The sequence below is a fragment of the Mchenga conophoros genome, linkage group LG9 (genome assembly GCF_057382185.1).
Source record: "Mchenga conophoros isolate Kocher_MC1m ecotype Shallow Benthic linkage group LG9, M_conophoros_male_GT1.1, whole genome shotgun sequence".
In the NCBI taxonomy this organism is placed as follows: Eukaryota; Metazoa; Chordata; class Actinopteri; order Cichliformes; family Cichlidae; genus Mchenga; species Mchenga conophoros.
Window position 1 is genome coordinate 35,304,061 of NC_140534.1, and position 15,754 is coordinate 35,319,814.

At 44.0% G+C, this 15,754-nt stretch overlaps 1 protein-coding gene across 1 annotated transcript; it reads left to right on the plus strand.

Moving 5' to 3' along the window:
* The first annotated feature begins 492 nt into the window (after positions 1-492).
* On the plus strand, positions 493-13,591 carry LOC146567791 (ribonuclease inhibitor-like). The gene is made up of 7 exons (XM_085285783.1): positions 493-549; positions 4,590-4,770; positions 9,159-9,332; positions 9,968-10,144; positions 10,830-10,997; positions 11,817-11,990; positions 12,990-13,591. The coding sequence occupies exons 2-7, from the start codon at positions 4,649-4,651 to the stop codon at positions 12,994-12,996; spliced, it is 822 nt and encodes a 273-aa protein (XP_085141909.1). The 5' UTR covers positions 493-549; positions 4,590-4,648; the 3' UTR covers positions 12,997-13,591.
* The last annotated feature ends 2,163 nt before the right edge of the window (positions 13,592-15,754 follow it).

The following is a 15,754-nucleotide window of genomic DNA, read 5'->3' on the forward strand; positions in this document are numbered from 1 at the left end:
TTCTGGAAATCGATTTCAACCTTTAACTTTCTGTGTTTTGAGAGTTTCTCTCCTCATATTTGCCATCAAACGTTCAGTTTTCTTCAGGAACATTTTTTATTTCTTGGATTTGTCCTTGTTCAACCGAGGAAAAGCTCACAATCCTAATCTTCAAATTTTGAATGACATTTAAAACAAAACAAAACTGAAGAACTGAGATGAAAATGAATTGGAACAGCCGTTAGTCTCGGGGAGCAGCGGCAAGAAGGAGCCACACAGAAAGCTCGCTCCAGACAAAGACCTGCAGGTGAAGAGCTCACCTGTGAAACGTCACAGTGTCTCCCGCCCCGCGTGACTCCTGAACAGCTGCTGTCCGTGCAGATCGTTCAATAACCCAAGCGACTGTTTTCATAAACTGTACACGCTGAATATCAGTGACACACACACACACAGACACACACTCCTGATTTACTGAGTTTGGAGAAGGGAGGGGCGATTCTGATCACGTGATTACACAAGCACAGGAAGGCGGAAGGAGCAGAGTTGGTGGTGCGCTGGAGGTGGAGGCGGGTGAGTGTTGGCACAGCGTGGTTGTAGCTTTGCTGTCGGAGTGTGTGCGTGTCTGTGGACTGCAGAGGGGAGAAGGACAGTCACGGTGAACTCTGTGATCAGTGACTCAAAGCCAGCTCAAAGAAAACTGTCTGCGCTGTTTCACTTCCGGGTTCGTCATCCATGCGACGCTGTAGGCGCTGCTGTTAAATGTGCGTTTAACGGAACCGCTGTGAATAACACGTTGGCTGTAACGTGTGAAACATGTGTCAGGTGTGTCCCTCATCCTGAACCACTAACAGTGTCCGGCTAGGGTTGCCAACCGTCCCTTAAAAGACGGAATCGTCCCGTATTTAGAAACACAAGTACACGTCCCGTATTGAGCTAATAAGGGACGCACTTTGTCCCGTAATACAGTGAGAATCAAAAGTAGTCTATAAATGTTTATGGAATTAACGCTTTGTTTGAAAACATCATTCCCAGCCCCTCTCCTGCTTTGTGACCAATGAGCTGACAGCACACTTATGACAATTCAGATTACCGCTCATCTCATTGGTCGAGGAAAGGTCGCTTACAGAGAAAATACCGGAAGACAACAGATGACCACAACAAGAAGCATGGCCAACAGGGAAACAAACGCCGACACTGCGGTGCAAGTCTCGGACGACAGTAAACCTAAAGCTGGACAGACACTGTGCGATTTTTTCAGTCACGTTATTCAGCTCCTGCTCAAACTGCACGATTGACTCGCAGGGGTTAGAAGTTGGTAGGTCATGATGCAGGTCTCACACTATACGGCCCGATGCTCTGATGCGACCTGAGTGCTCACACTGTGCCTCCATAAAATGAAGGTTATAACAGAAAATCTGTCGCTCTCTCTGTCTTTCACTCACACAGACACACCACCACCATCAACTTTGCTAAATTGCTAATGAAAAACATGATCAGGCAGCTGTGATTGAGCAGCATGTAGATCCAACTATTTTCATGGTTGTTGTGGTCGTGATAATTTTGTGAGGCCACATCGAAAAGGCTCGGATGAGCTTTCCAAAGTTCTACAAGTTGTGCCTCCATCACTTGTGTCCAGATCACACGCTGCACTACCGTGCTGCTCCGTCTTTTTCACCGATGTTTACGTGTTTGCGCATGAGCAGTGTGAGCGGCTGTGGTGACACCCTCACGAGCGATTGATGATCGGGAGCTGGTCGTGAGGTGTTAATCGCTTCTCGTTACCCCACGTATACTACACGATGCACGATGAAGGCCAAAATCGGGCCGATCACCAAATCGGTCGCACGACTCAAAAATAGTCTCAAAATGGGCCAAAGATCGCACAGTGTGAGCCCAGCGTTAGAGCAGCAATGTTTGTTCGCTCAGAGAAAGGAAAAAAAGGCTGCAAAAGTACAGGGAGGAAGGGGAAAAACACCTGGCTGGGAAAGTGCACGATAACACCTTTAAAGCGCACTGCACTGTGTGCCGGCGCACTTTTTCCATAGGCATGCTTCTAATGGTGGCACATGAAGAACATGAGGGGCGTGAAAGCTCGGGGAACCCTTAACCAATTTCTTGTCCACCAGGTCACGGCAGAAGCAGATATGGTATGTAAACACTGTTTGTTTTTTTAAACCCTCTGGTTAAGGTTAATATGGGCATGTGCAGTGAATATCAGCTCTATGTGGCCAGAAGTGTGATAATATAATTTATTTTGTGTAATAAACAACTGCAAGGATAGATGATTACAACAAATAGATGACTAATACATAAAAGTAATACATAGATGAATAATGATGATGAGTTATGATGCGTAATCATGGGAACAAGCGGGTTTACAAACAGGAGCAGCTGATTAGCTTTAGAAAAGCTGAAATAATACCTCAACTGAAGCCAATTTGTACTAAATGCACTAAATGTGCACAGTTACAAGAATGATTTTGTTCTATTGCTTTCTATTAATTTATATAATTTTAAGTTAAGTAGGACAGAGTTCTTTTAAAGAAAGATTTACTTATATTCTCAAAAGTTAAGCATGACAGGCTTCTGTTTAAGAAAGAGACCTGTTTTATTGTGTTAATGTTGTCATTTTGAGCTAAAAATAAATGGCTAAATGATCATTTGTTTCCCATACGGTCATATCACAAAGAATATGCATCTGCTTAAATCAAATTCAAGTCAAATGGTTAAAAAATAATTTCACACACAAAAAAAAGAGCTACCACACTGGGAAGGGTGAAGACAACTGGGTCGCCCGGCCCTGGCCACGAGGTGTCCCTTATTTATTTTTCAGGGAGTTGGCAACCCTACTTCGATAAATCCTGCAGTTTGAAAGTGTCTTTGACATGAAACATGTCGTCTGTGACAGGAGCAGGAAGGACAACAACACTGCACTTTTAGAAAGACTTTTAAACTAGTATACAGACTACGGTTGGGCGACGTTACTCAGTCCAGAAACCGACGACAGGTGATCTGTTCGCGCAGGTGACTTTTTGATGGGCGGGACGATGCAATCATGCACGGACTGATTTGCGCGTTTAGAAAATCCCTCAGAACCAGCCAATAACTGCCTCCCTGAGCCTGGTCCTGGTGGATGTTTCTTCCTGTTTTTCTCTCCCACATTTCATTGTTTCTTTGGTCTGAAGGATCCAGATTGTTTGACTGATGAAGCGTCAACATCAATGATAACTGACACAGGTCACGTTAACAGCCAGTTTTCATCATGCCAAAGCTGATATGTTCCACAGGCTGTTAAAGCTGCAGCTGAACACTGAACAAAAACTGTTTCTAATCAGCTTGTTTCTTTGTGTGAAGCTGATTTGAATATAAAAACTCAGCTCACACAGTTCAGTTTGCATCCGTTCGGTCTGTCTGTGAGGAAATATGAGGACCTGATCTCATGTCACTTCATTACAGCCTCAGTAATGCAGAATGACCTGTTTGTAGTCCATCTGCAGGTGTGTGTAGTTTGGCTGCAGCGCGCCCACAGTGTCCTCCTTCCACCCTGCACAAACAGACGGGTTTCAGACTTTATTTGGAGGAACAAGTTTTTAAATTGAGTCCTTTTTTAAAATGGTCTGAGGTTATTAATAAATTCATTATTAAGGCTTTAAGTCTCTTAATAATTCATTTATTATGCAATAATTGGAGTATTTAAAAAAATGTTCAGATAGTTGTGACTTTGTCTTCATAAATTTCCCTTTGAACTGACAGCAGCTTATTAGCTTACAGACGTGATTTCTCCCCAGTGTAATGAGTCTGTTGTTTGTCATGTGAACATTCTTGATAAATTAAAAAGCAGAAGTTTCTGATAGTGTTGGAGCTCTGCTGTTAACACAGCTGTCTGTAATTTAATCCTCAGGGATATATTGGGCTCTTGTTACTGTTTAAATCCAGGACTTTCTCTGTGCTCTAACAAACCGTTTGGTGAATAATCTCGAGACGTTTCTAAAGAAAATCAAACTGGGATGTAAAATGTGTCAGGTCGAAGCTGAAGCTGCTGTTTTCTTCTCAGACTTGTCTGTGTTCACTCTAGGATGGAGCTGTGTGTTTGTCCCTGTAGAAGTCACCTCCATCCTACATGGACACAGCGTCAGTGTGCCGTGGGACAGGAAGCTGTAATGCTTAAATGGAGCCACTTTAAAGTTGTGCAGCCATCTCCTTAGAAATAACCGGCAATTTGCACAATTTCCTGCAGCATTAATCTCGTAGTATGTGCAGATTTGGATTTTGCGGTTATATTTTATAGTTTTTAATAGATTTTTATCACCATTTTATTACTGTCTGATAATCTCTCTGACTGGAGCAAGCAGATCTCACAGGGGTCACAGAAGAAGAGTCACATGACCTGTGACATGACGCTCATGTGAGTGCACTTGGGGTTTTAGGTTTTGTTTAGCTAACACAAAAAGAGCTTGGCTGTGTTGAACATTCTGGTCCTCCATAACTCCGAAGACAACTCTGTGAAGATTAAGACGTCACACAGAAAATCCTTTAAATGAATCGTGAGTCTCGTGTGTTCATCTGGTGAAAGTGCTTCCCTTTGATCTTTTGCTGTTCCTGTTCAGCAGATTAAAGCTGAACATCATCCCTGAGGCTGAAGCCGTCAGTGCTTCTCAACAGCAGAACTATGGACTACATGATGGACGAGGCGGAGGAGATCGTGGATGAGTTTGACATCGAGGACTACAACATAGCAGAGCAGGGACGACACAGAGTGATTGCACTTGTGAAGAGCTGCAAAAAGGCTCGGTGGGTCCAGATGTGCTAACAGTATTCACCTTAGTAGTTTCAGTTTCTTTTTTTCTTTTTTTTTGTCTGTCCCGTTTGGATCTTTAGCCGTCAGAATTGGTGTCTGACGGCCAAGAAAGATGCCAAGTGGATTTATTTTACCAAGTAGATCATCATGGCCTTGCCATATGGGTCCATTTGATTGACCATTATTATTATTATGTATTTATTTGATTTGATTTTTTGGTCATTACAGACGGGACAGACATGACTGGGGGATAGGACAGGGAGACAAAATGAAAGAAAGAGAGGGAGAGAAAAAAACATGTTCTGCCCGGTGGTGTAGGGTCCTAATTACTCCAAGTTTGTGTTCCAGAGGGTGATGGGAGTCAAAGAGGAGGTACTGGTCCGTATGTGTGGGCTTCCGGTAAACTTCGATGTTGAGGTTGCCGTTCTCTTCAATGTGCACAGCGCAGTCCAGGAAACTGCGCTGCGCTACACCACCGGGCAGAACATGTTCCCTCTAAGCCTGAAGGAAAAAGAAGGAACACACACATGTAAAGGAAGCACTCAAAACGTGCGGCTATCCTAAATGGGCGTTCTTAAAGTCAGCAAAGAGGCACAGAAAAGAAGACCAGACACCAGCGAGGGAGGATAAGAAGGACAGACGCAACAACATTGTCATCCCCTATGTAGCCGGTGTATCAGAGAAACTCAGGAGAGTTTTCTCCAAGCACGACATCCCAGTGCATTTCAGACCCACCAACACGCTCAGACACAAACTGGTTCACCCGAAAGACAAAACGCCAAAACACAGACTTAACAATGTGGTGTATGCTGTACAGTGCAGCGAGGAATGCCCAGACCTCTACATTGGAGAGACCAAACAACCACTTCACAAGCGCATGGCACAACACAGAAGAGCCACCTCCACAGGACAAGACTCAGCAGTCCATCTGCATCTTAAGGATAAAGGTCACTCTTTGAGGATGCCAATGTTCACATTTTGGACAGAGAGGACAGATGGTTTGAAAGAGGAGTGAAAGAAGCATCTATGTCCACTGTGAGCGACCATCTTTGAACAGAGGCGGGGCTTATGACACCAACTCTCTGCCATCTATAATCCAGTTTTGAGATCCTTCCCCAGACGCCTTAACGCCCACTCACATCCTGGGCCATCTGACCTCAGGAATTCGCATGATAAGGTGGGGCCAGGTTTCACAATGAACACACCCGAAACTCTGGCTGATTGGGACCCACACCCAGTTTCACACCTTGGCTCAGGCGATTAGAGGATCATCAGGGGGTCCTTTTGTCCCTCTGTGGGGGGAAACTCCCACTAGGTTTATATCTGGGACTCTCCACCATTTGACCTTAGAACTGAAGAAGCTTCTCAGATGAGAGGTGAAACGTCTTCAAGCAACTTAAAGAAGTCCAGACGCTTTTCTTTGCAAGCTCCTTTGACTACGATGACCTGGATGACTGAGAACCTTCACAGACACTTTGAGGTAGCAGCCAAGAAAGGTGTAGTTTGTGTATATTAATAATGGATTGCATTTACATAGCGCTTTTCTAGAGACTCAAAGCGCTTTACAATTCCACTATTCCTTCATTCACACACTGGTGGAGGCAGCCACAGCTGCCCTGGGACAGGCTGATAGAAACGAGGCTGCCATATCGCGCCATCGGCCCCTCTGGCCAACACCAGCAGGCGGTAGGGTAAAGTGTCTTGCCCAGGGACAGACAGAGCTGGGGATCGAACTGGCAACCTTCCAGTTACAAGATGAGCTTCCCAACCCCCTGAACCACAGTCAGGGGGTTGGGAAGGGGGTAATATAAAATGAATCCACACTCATAAGTCATTGTGACCAGGACTGCACAGAGCTCCTCTGGTTATCACCCGTTTTTATTGCTCTGGTTGTTTGAAGATTTTAATGATTCGAAGAAAAAAGGAAAATCAGTTGACTGGTTTAATCATACATGAATGTAACACAGCTACTGCGTTTGTACAGAGGTGTAGAGCAGCTGCCTTCACCTTTTGGCTTATTTTATTTGAGTCTCACAGGTGGTGTCACAGAGAGTGTAGAGAACTCCATGAACTGCCCCAGCCAAAAAAACTCTAGACTCTCTTCTCCACCTTGTGGTACAGACTGGTACTACAGACTGTAGAATCAGAAATCAGAATCAGAAAGGGGTTTATTGCCAAATGTTGAGCAGGTTTACAACATTAGGAAATTGCTGCGGTGCTTCAGTGCAAACATAGTGTCATAAATAGCACTTAAATAGACATGAAAAAATAAAAGTAGGAATAAGAATTAAAAGTGCTACGTAGAAAGATATGTGCATGATATATACATGAGATATATACATGAGAATAAGAATTAAGAGTGCTACGTAGAAAGATATATACATGATATATACATGAGTGCAGGTGGTGATCAGTGCCAAACATGGAATGATGCAGTGAACACAGCATAGGGTCATGTGTTAGTGGTGGGAACAGTCATATGGTTATTGTTCATGTGTCCGACAGCAGAGGGGAAGAAACTGTTCTTATGGCGAGAGGTTCTGGTGCGAATGGACCGGAGCCTCCTGCCTGAGGGGAGCAGGTCAAACAGACTGTGTCCAGGGTGAGAAGGGTCAGCTGAGATCCGAGCTGCACGCCCCAGTGTCCTGGAGGTGTACAGGTCCTGCAAAGATGGGAGTCTGCAGCCAATCACCTTCTCAGCAGAGCGCACAACACGCTGCAGTCTCTGTTTGTCCCTGACAGTGGCTCCAGCGTACCACACGGTGATGGAGGAGGTGAGGATGGACTCGATGATTGCAGTGTAGAACTGCATCATCGTCCGTGTTGGCAGGTTGAATTTCTTCAGCTGCCTCAGGAAGTACATCCTCTGCTGGGCTTTCTTGATGACGGAGGTGATGGTGGGCTCCCACTTCAGGTCCTGGGTGATGGTGGTACCCAGGAAGCGGAATGAGTCCACAGAGGTGATGGGGGTGTCAGTCAGGATGATGGGGGGGAGTGGAGCTGTGTGCTTCCTGAAGTCCACAATAATCTCCACTGTCTTCTGGGCATTCAGCACCAGGTTGTTGTGGCTGCACCAGGACACCAGACGTTCAACCTCCCTCCTGTAGGCAGACTCATCCCCGTCCGAGATGAGTCCGATAACGGTGGTGTCATCTGCAAACTTGATTAGCTTGACAGACTGGTGGGTGGAGGTGCAGCAGTTGGTGTACAGGGAGAAGAGCAGAGGAGAAAGAACACAGCCCTGAGGGGAGCCGGTGCTGATGGTCCGGGAGTCCGAGACATTCTTTCCCAGCCTCACGTGCTGCTTCCTGTCCGTCAGGAAGTCAGTGATCCACCGGCAGATGGGGTCAGGCACATTCATCTGGGAAAGCTTGCCTCGGAGATGGTCTGGAAGGATGGTGTTGAAGGCAGAGCTGAAGTCCACAAACAGGATCCTGGCGTAGGTTCCTGGGGAGTCCAGATGCTGCAGGATGAAGTGTAGGGCCATGTTGATGGCGTCATCTACAGACCTGTTGGCTCTGTATGCAAACTGCAGGGGGTCCAGGAGGGGGGCCGTGAGGGTCTTGAGATAGGAGAGAACCAGGCGCTCAAATGACTTCATGACCACAGATGTCAGATGTAGCTGATTAAATTCACTTCATGGATGATTTGGATCACGTTATGTTAGAGTTTGTCGATCTTTCATAAACTGCTAAAAACACTGCTTTTTTTCTTTGAATTCGGGGACATCACTGACTTTAAAGCATGAACTAACACGCCGCTGTGAGTCCTCCCTAAAACTGTAAGTGATGTCACATTAATGTATCCGTGCGTCAGCCTCACACTGGAACTTCACTGAAAGCTTCTGGATTTATGCTCACTGAACAATTCCTCAAACCCATGTCGAGTAAAATCTGATGCTGTAGTGTGTAACACTATTTTTCATTTTCAAGACCTGGGTGGCTCCCAAATTATTACATTTTTAGAATAATTTCTGCTCCATCATCATCAAAAAATGTTATGGGCCAAAGTTTGAATGTACAGTATATAACGATTGCTGTTAATTTTAGCTTCATATGTCACATACCTTAATTAAATATGTGTTTTTGTTCTTTAAATAAAGGCATTTTTATGTAAAATCTGTGGCAATGGTTGATTAGCTCAGAAATTATGAAACATAAATTAAACAAAAAAATGTTGCAGTTCGTTTTCTTTTCTTTTTTTTTTAACAATCAAAATAAACAAAGATCTATAATTTTGGGGCTGATAGATCAAAAATGTCTGCATATTGGGTCAATAAAATGTAAAAAAAAAAAATTGAATCTCTCTTGTAAAGAAAAATGAAGAAAATGCTTTTTTCATGTAACTTTCTTGAAACCTTTCATATTTTCTCTGATCACAGACTGATCGGTTGTGGGCTCTCAGATACTGACTGTGAAGTCGTGGCCTCAGCTCTGATGTCCAACCCCTCCCATCTGACAGAGCTGGACATGAGTCTGAACAAACTGCAGGATTCAGCAGTGAAGCTTCTGTGTGCTGGACTGGAGAGTCCAAACTGTCAGCTGGAGACTCTGAGGTGGGTTCACTGACAGCAGCTGTTGTTGTTTTTCTATATTTCAGATCTGTGGTGTTTGATACTTTCTGGAGGAGACGTCTCTGATATGACCTCCTCTGGTAAATGGTTAACATGTCAGAGGTACACATAGAGCAACATCAAGCACATCATCGGATGTAACTGAAAGGAATTATTGAAATGTTCAAATATTTTCTAAAACACACAGGAGTCAGGTGAAGCCTCACTGGTATTACATAAACTCTTGATGATTATTCATGACGAGGAAAGACAACGCCACTGTACTCTGTAAAGTCTGTGTAAAGCAGTAATAAATGCTTGTCCTGAGTTTGTCAAACAACATTTAAATTATTATAAAATGACCACATGAATAAAATGACCTTTCCAAATAATCCAGAGAATTTGACCACCAAATATCTGCAAAGGGTCAGGCAAGTCCTGAGGAGTCCGCTGAATGGGAAGAACAAGATCTGGGCTATCAACACCTGGGGAGGAAATAAGAGTAAAAAAAAAAAAGTAAAAGCACAGAGGGTGTCTGTGTCCTGAATCCACTCCACTAAGTCTGACAGCTCAGCACACAGAGAAGAACTGATGTGTTCACAATTATGACTTTATCTCCATTTTTATTTTTTATTTAGATTGGAGCGCTGCTGGTTGTCAGATATCAGGGTATCTGATATGGGTTCAGCTCTGAAGTCCAACCCATCCCACCTTAAACATCTGGACCTGAGTCACAACATGAACCTGCAGGATTCAGGATTGAAGCAGCTGTGTGGTTTTCTGCAGGGTTCACTGTGTATACTGGAGACGCTGATGTAAGTCATCGTGCTTGATTTGTTCTGACATGAATATGATGTGAAAGTTGTCCTGACAATGAAGACGTAAAGCTGATATTATACTGATCCACAATGAGGATCTTCATGTTAAAGTTTGTTTTATTCTAAGGTTTAAACCAGGGGTGTTAAACATAAGGCCCAGGGGCCAGAATCAGCCTGGCAAAGACTCCAGTCCCACCCACTGGTCGTCTTTGGAGTGCATGAACCATAAATGTTGGACTTTTAAAAGTATTTTCATACGTTTACTGACAAGATACACAAAGTAAAAAAGGAAGCAACAAACACTGAGACCGGGACCAAGACTTGTAAACTGTACAGAACTAAACAGGGAACATGGAGACAGGACACAGAGAGACGGGGTCATGACTGACTTCCACTCTGGGGACGAGAGCCAGAACCATGCTGAACTCAAGACTAAATAATAGAGAGCTTGAACATAAAATTCCACATGAGACATAGAATGAGTCCAGAACAAAACACTGGGTCGAAGACCCAGGCTCATGACGTAGAAAGATGGAGGCCTTTTATTTATCAGTTTTATTTTGGGCTCATATTGAATCGACATCGTAACGACCGTCTTCAGCTCTGAACAGATTATGAAACACTGAATGATTTCAGGCAAAAACACTGTCTAATAAACCTGCATCTTTTATTCTTCATTCAGATTGGATGACTGCAGTTTGTCAGATATCAGTTCTCTCGCCATCGCTCTGAAGTCCAACCCCTCCCATCTTAAAGATCTGGGTCTGAGCTGGAACAGTCTACAGGATTCAGGAGTGAGAAAGCTGTGTGGTTTCCTAGAGAGGCCAGACTGTAAGCTGGAGTCTTTGAGGTCAGTCACCATGTTGTTCTTGTAGTGATATGAATATGATGTAAAAGCTGTGCTGACAGTAAACAGAAAGCTTTTAATAAAATGATGTGCAGTGAGGATTAGGCCAATGACTGTAGCAGAGCAACGTTCTCATTTCTGGATAATACACAGTAAATTTAACTCGTCCATCCTGATACGCTTGTTTTCTTCGGAAACATGTTTGTGTCCCCTCCCTCATGGACATGTTTCAGTGATTTACTAATCCAAGGCTGGTTATTGTGGAAAATAATTCCTGTTTTCAATGTAATCCCCATTTTCCCCAGAAAGAAGTAGAAATACACGACACACCTTGTGATTTAACGGTTGATGGTTTTTGTGACTGCACTTGGGGACACATTCAAAGTTTTAGTGATTTTCCTTAAAGAAATGATGGACTGTTGTTTTATTTTTACTTAGCTGATTGGTTCTAATATGAATTCTAACAGTTGTCAAATAGGGCTAACAGCTATGTACCAACCTGACTTCTGCACAACACAATTGATGGTCCCAAGCAATAAATGAGAAGGTGTGTCCAAACCTTTGACTGAAGTGTGGATGATCTAAGTGAGAACATGAGCCTTTAAAAAGTCCCAGTGGGAGCAGTCAAAGCAGTCCCTAAGTCCCAGTATAGAGTCTTTAGTCCAGACTGGAACAACTGTGTGCCCAGTTTGAGCTCTCTTCAGTCCTGTGACCTGACAGACCCAGAGGGGCCATCACATCACATTTAGAAGCTCCCCTAATGGAGCCACAACACATGTCCAACACTTAGTCTGTCTTGTTGGACTTTCATTCTTTATACAGATTGGAGGGCTGTGGTTTGTCAGAGATCAGCTGTGATTATCTGGCAGCAGCGCTGAAGTCCAACTCTTCTGCTATGAGAGAGCTGATCTTACGGGGAAACGATCTGCAGGAATCGGACATGAAGCGGCTGTTCGAGCTGGTGGAGAGTCCAGACTGCAGACTGGAGAAACTGAGGTCAGTAGAGTGATGGAGTGAGTGGGTGGTGCTGTCAGCAGTATTGTACTAAACACAGTCAGTATGAAACAAAGATCCAGTGTTTCCTGTAAAGCTGCAGCTTCTCAGTGAAGCTGTGAGAGGAGAACGGTGACAGGCTTCGGGATTGGACAGAGAAATTGATAACAGCCAATCAGAAGCTGACATGTTCAGTGTCCTCTGTATTTATTAGTCACACCCTCTAGCAGATCATTACATGAAGGAACCTTTTAAAAAAACAAGCGCGTCCATGCTCACAGGTGTACACACGGGTGATCACACCCACAAACTACACCCTTTTTGGCTCCTACCTCAAAGCACACTGTGTTCTGTTGATCTTATGTGCTGCACAATAATGTTTAACATTTAGTATTTACTGTCATATTCCCATATATCATTGTGATGTTGTTTATTCTATTACTCTTGTTCTCTTCTGCTTGTTTTCTTTTTTCTTTCTCAGCAGGTGATCCAGGTGATTGATATATGCATTTTTTTTTCTCTGCCCGTTCTGTTGGTTTTTGTCTTTTGCCCTTCTCCCCCGTCCCTCTTCTTAGCTGTTTCTCTTTCCCTCTTTCTTTCCCCCAGTCAAGTCTGTCCCGTATTCAGTAAGTGAAAATAAAATGAACAATAAAAGGTGAATCAAATGGACCATTACGGCAAGGCTGGGATGGTCAGTTTGGTAAAGTAAATCCGTTGGGCATCTTTCTTTGCCTTTAGACAACAATTCTGATGCAAAAGAGCCAAACGGGACAGGCAAAAAAAAAAAAAAGAAAGAAAATGGATGTTCTTCAACAACTCTGTGGTTTAGTGGAACAGCATGAAATCGTTCAGGTCTCTCAGCAGTTTATTTCTACTGTGAGCTGGATTGAAATCAAAGACAGAATTAATGATAAAAGACTGCAGGTGTGTGAGCTTCATGAGAGCTTACAGTCTCTGGAAACACTCGTTTATCTCCTCTGCTCTTCCTTCTTCTCTCTGCAGGTGGTGATGATGGTAAACAGGACGGTGTGTGTGCTGAGAGGAGCAGCTGTGTCCTGATGATCCAGAGAGGTTGAAGCAGCAGCAGCTTGTGTGTAGAGACGCTCTGACTGGGCCATGTTACTGGGAGGTGGAGAGGAGAGCTTCATCCAGCAGTGACTGACAGAGGAATGAAGTGCAGATGACTGTCAGTGCTGCAGAGTGAACTGCTCTGAGAACAGCTCCACTGTCAGACACAATGTAGAGTCCAGCATCATCCCTGTGTGTCCCTCTGGATCTGACACGTTGCACCGGATTGTTGGGAAAAAATATTTTGTGATGTAAAAAATGTTTCACGTGGAAATGTTCAGTGATTGTTTCGTGGTTAAACATAAACACATATACAGATAGATGCCTCTGCACTCCCGGCTGTCTAGTTTCTGTTCAGTACAGTTAACTCTACTGGAACTCTACTGCTCCTCATATTCCAGTCAGAGTCCTGTTGTCTGTTAGCGGATATAAAGAGAGTGGTCAAGGTGCAAGAGACATTTGTTTGTATTTTCTATTTCTATACTTTTGCCCTGTGTGGATTACACAACATCTAAATAAATTCCATCCTGTGCTGACCCAGTTATTAATTTTACAGTCATTAAAGCTCATGTCTGATCATTCAGCCTTGGAAAACAGCATCCAAGCCCATGATAACTGAACAGGTGCAACAGTGTAAAGTTTGGTAATCTCTTCATTGTGTTTACAATTTTTTTCTAGTTAGTTTCAAGCTGTTTAATTTTAAATAACCTTCTGAGAGTGATGAGCCTGCGGTCTGCTGCGTGTCACTGATGAAGCTGTGCCTCATCCTCTCTGCCTCAGGGTCTGCTAATGTTAACAGAGGATCTCAGGAACCGCTTGTTTGTTTAGAGGAATGAAAAAAAACATTCAACTTCAGTGAGAGATTGATGTTCCAGTTGGGACAAAGACAAGAGGCTTCCACCAAATCTGCAAACTTTTACAATTAGAAGCTTTAAATGTTAGGATGCAAGCGAACATCAGCACACAGTCAGTGAAACGGCTGGAGGAGTCACCATGGAAACTAAAGTGTGCAGACGTTTCATATTGAAACAGTACCGCCACGTCCTGCAGACTAAAGCTGCAACTTACATGATCATATGAGCAAAGTCAGCTGTTTTAGAAAGGAGAAAATTATATATGCGAGTAGCTTTGTTTATCATGCATGTATGTAATTATCGATGTGACAGAGCCTGCTTTTCATGTCTCTGGACTTCTGCAGCACTCGAGTCATGTGAGTAACACCTGCTTTATCGAGGCGGTGCACGTTTGTAACTAAACGAGACTCCCGTTCAAAGAAACGTGTGTGATGCAGGAACTTTCACGTTAGTTGTTTAAAATAATAATTCTGAGCAGTTTATACAAATTCAAAGAAGCCAAATTTCAGCCATGGAAAAAGTACCAATTAAAACTGAAGTTTTAATATGAACTTGTGAAAATGCAATAATCTCTCGTATGTGGTATTTTCATGGTCTGATTTTATCTTTCAGTTTAAATTAAATTCTTATATTTACCCTTTTAAATCTTACTTTTTCAGTTTAAATGTTGGGGGCTTGCTTTCACTTGGTGAGTGTTGAAAAAAATAATATTAAAATAAAAAATACTACTAATCTGTTACTTTGTGATTTTTACCCGCAGATTAGAACTGTCAGTGGGAAGCTAACAGCAGTGATGAAGTGTTTATTGAGCTGTTTTGTCCGTCCGTGACTCTTATCACAACATTTTACATGTCTGCAGAGGGAGCTTGAAGTCTTTGTGGTGGGATTGGATCGTCAGCCTCTAAGAAACTGTCCCCACAGCAGCTGTGGACTCCACCTGTCCCACTGATGTTCCACACCTGCCACAGCTGCTAGTGTTGTTTCGCAGGTATACATGTTTTTGACTGATATCATTACTGCCAACTCCAACGTTAGTATCCAACAAAGCTGGGACACTAGAGAACATCTGGTCATGCTTTGCCTCTCCTGAAGTACCAGCAGGGGGCGATCGTCCTTTAAAGCCAGCAGCTCTAGAGCGGCTCTTCCTCAACCTCCTCCGACCACAGGTACAACAGGTACAACATGCCCAGGACCCACTACAGTTTGCATACAAGGCGGGTGTCGGAGTGGAGGATGCCATCCTGTACCTCCTACACAGAGCCCACTCACACCTGGATGGGGGAAAAGGCACGGTCAGGATCCTGTTTCTTGACTTTTCCAGTGCCTTTAATACCATCCGGCCCTGTATGCTTCAGGAAAAACTGAACAGGATGGAGGTGGACCCCTGCCTGGTGGCTTGGATCTCCGACTACCTCACCGACAGACCACAGTACGTCAGGCTGAAGGACATCACGTCTGACACAGTGGTCAGCAGCACAGGAGCACCACAGGGAACTGTGCTGTCCCCTCTTCTCTTCACCCTGTACACCTCTGACTTCTGCTACAACTCTGAATTATGCCACATTCAGAAGTTTGCAGATGACACGGCCATCATGGGGTGTATCTGGGATGATCAGGAAGAGGAGTACAGAAGTCTGGTGAGGAACTTTGTCGCATGGAGTCACACAAACCACCTGCAACTCAACACCTCAAAGACTAAGGAACTGGTTGTGGACTTCGGGAGGTCCAGAGAAGGTCCACTGCCGGCTCAGATAGAGGGGGAGGAGGTGGAGGTGGTCAACAAGTACAAGTACCTCGGGCTGTGGGTGGACAATAAACTGGACTGGTCATGCAACACAGAGCACC